The sequence below is a fragment of the Trypanosoma equiperdum genome (assembly GCF_001457755.1).
Source record: "Trypanosoma equiperdum strain OVI genome assembly, contig: ctg_1712, whole genome shotgun sequence".
NCBI classification, from domain to species: Eukaryota; Euglenozoa; class Kinetoplastea; order Trypanosomatida; family Trypanosomatidae; genus Trypanosoma; species Trypanosoma equiperdum.
This window is the reverse complement of record NW_027123741.1, coordinates 18,284-21,127: the sequence shown is the minus strand read 5'-3', so window position 1 is coordinate 21,127 and position 2,844 is coordinate 18,284. Positions and strand designations below refer to the sequence as shown.

General features: G+C 48.5%; 1 protein-coding gene across 1 annotated transcript; it reads left to right on the top strand.

The window, feature by feature from the left end:
- Positions 1-494: 494 nt before the first annotated feature.
- Positions 495-2,318, top strand: TEOVI_000505500 (uncharacterized protein; the record flags this gene model as incomplete). The annotated part of the gene is made up of 1 exon (XM_067222882.1): positions 495-2,318. One exon carries the CDS (start codon positions 495-497, stop codon positions 2,316-2,318), a length of 1,824 nt encoding a protein of 607 aa, XP_067078983.1.
- Between the last annotated feature and the right edge of the window lie 526 nt (positions 2,319-2,844).

Here is a 2,844-nt window from a genome sequence, read left to right as displayed (position 1 = left end):
TCCTCTGCAGCCGCAGGGCGAAGAAAAAAAAAAGATGAAATACCACTCTCACCTTAAGATTTTTTCCCCTAACTCTTTAGCCCCTGTTATCGTTGTCTTGTTGTTATCGTTATTATTGCTGTTGTTCATTTCGTTTCATGGACAACGTGGGGTGTAAGTCCTTCGTTTTTACGTGCGAGTGACGATAATGTTTCCTTTACAACATTAAGCTACAATAACGGTATATATATGTGAAAAAAAAAACGGACAGACACACACATACATAAATATTTATTTATACACATATCGCTCTCGTATTCTTTGCGTGAGTTATGAGTGGTATTAAGTGACACAAATAGGCCCGGTTATTACGTTGGTTCTTCGGTGTTCATTTTCTAATTTCGCTTCTGATTCAGCTTTTCCCTCCCCCCTCTGACCTTCTTTTGGATCTTCTTTTTCTTTTTATTGTTTTTAATGCACACTGGACAACTTTATGCGTTTTTAGCGGTGGCGAGATGCTCACGCGGAAGCTGCGCAATATGTTAGAGAAACCACCAACGAAGGGACGATCAGGAGGCACGGTGAAATCACAAGTATTCATTGTTGGGAAGCGGATGGTGCCCACTGGGTGCGAGTCACTTGTCTGTCTCTCAAGTCGTAAGCCAGAGATGCGACAACAGCGACGTGTCGTCTTTCATGGTTTGGCTCCCGGTGATGTCATTCGAGCTCCCGCCCGTTTTTTTAATATGATCGTGGAGGAGCGAAGGCTGCCAAAACCTCGGCATTGTTGGCTAATTCGCGCTAATTGTATGAAGAGGGGACCGTTGTGGACGCGTCCCTCCCCTCCTCCTTGTGCTCACCACATGTCAGTCTCCCCTTGTACCCGTTGTCCATGGATGAGTGTAGTGCCGGCTGTTGCACCGGACATTAAAGCGGGAAATCTGCGCCATGCTTTGGAGTCACTTCCCCATGTATCCCCGATTGGTGGTGAGGGTTTTGCCGGATCGGAAGAATTTGATGGAGTACGTGTTGATTCTACAGGATGCAGGCCATTGCCACGGCTATCATTGAATTTTCTGGAACCCTTTTCCCCACCTATTAAATTGCATCTTATGAGGGAGGTGGAGTTCCATTTTCATCACACACATGACCCAAAGGACGTGAACCGGGGGACGGCGTCAAAATCGGTTCCTGTTGGGGGAAGGTTTCGTTTTTTGGATAGCCAGCCGGACGCAACGGGCTGCTTACTATGCACACTGGAGCAGGACAGGCTACTGAAGCTACTGAATCTGTGGGCTGACTGCCTTCCGTTGCACGTTCAGAAGTGCCTTTGTTCTGTATTCGTTCTTCAACATCCACATGAAGCTGCGGAGCATTCGTGGGACTGTGATCTCCACGTTGCACTTCTGCTTCAGAAGGATACGGTAATGTGTGGCGAACAGAGCCCACTTTGTGGTCCATCACAACCGGACACCACGCTCTCACGTGAAGAACAGCAGTTTGTTGATGCGGTCCTCTCCGCAGCACCACTGACAACAAATATTGGCGTTTCTACTGTGTGCACTGATGGGTCTGTTGCGCACCTTTATCCGCACGCAAGGCGTGTTGACGTATTTGCTTCCACCGACTTAGCCGCATTATCGTTACCATTTGTTGCAGCGGCAGCGGCAGTTAATAGCTGTTTTCCCTGCAAGGCACTTCACGGCCCGACGGAACGAGCAGTGACAGCATCACTTCCTTTCATGCACAGCGTGCTTGCTTTTGCTCTTGAGGGGCGGGACTTGGGATCGCTGCAGTCAACGCGGTGCCCATCCGCCTGGCGCCATGCCGCGTCCCTTGAAGCTGTTGGTTCTGTTGTACTCTCACTTATATCCGAGAGGCGAATTAGCGGTGATGGAAATGTCATGCTGTTGGGTGGAGGGTCGGTTGCGAGAGGTGGACGACGGGGCAGTGGCTCTCAGTTACTTCTCGCTGGGCTCGTGCAGTGGCTTGGCGCCCTGTTCCCGCAGTGTGCCGTTCATGTGTTGGGTGAAAACCGTGGGGAAGGTGGCTTACCTGTGGTTTGTATTTTTGTTATCGATAACGAAGCTGATGTGGATTTACTGATGGGTTCGCTCCGCGATGGTAAAGGTTTCGGTCTACGGGAATCAGTCACTCAACTGTCCCAGTTGGTCCTTTTGCAACTGTCATTTGATGGGGAATTTCGGTTTCTGGTGGATGGACTTAGCGCTATTCAGCGGTGCCTTGCCGGCAAGAAGGCACTTCATGTTGACGCTGGCATCATTGACGTCGACCCTTGGGCTGCGACAGTTGTTGGTTATGCTGCGGTGGAAATTTAAGCGGCGCAGGCCGACATTTTGTTTCATCTCCAGTTTTGTTGGAATTTGAAGGTTATACAACTCAGCACGTGCGCATGTGTGTGTGTGTGTGTGTGTGTGAGCCTCTCCGGCTACTCTTGCGGTCCCAGTGGTTGTTACCGTTCGTAAGATATTTGTGGTCTTTCAAGCAAGCAGAGCAATATGGCTTATATAATGCATATATATGTCAATGTGCATTTGTGTGTCCGCTGTCGTCTTCGTATTATGTTTGTTTTTTTTTTCTTTTTACTTCAAAGCAAAGCGAAGCATATCCAGTTCTTTTTGGTGAGTGCCCGGTGCGAAAAATTCTAACAGCAGCAACCGACACCGAAGCCAAAAATCAAAGGCATAAGAAGAAACCAGAAGGTGTAGAGTCTTTTCTTTTCTTTTCTTTTTTCTTTCTCTATTTTTATTTCAACTGAAGAAGTATGTTTCTCCCCACGCATTTGTGTCGACGCAACCCACTTATTCGCTTCACTTACGCCCGCCTCAAGATGGGTGGTAGCGG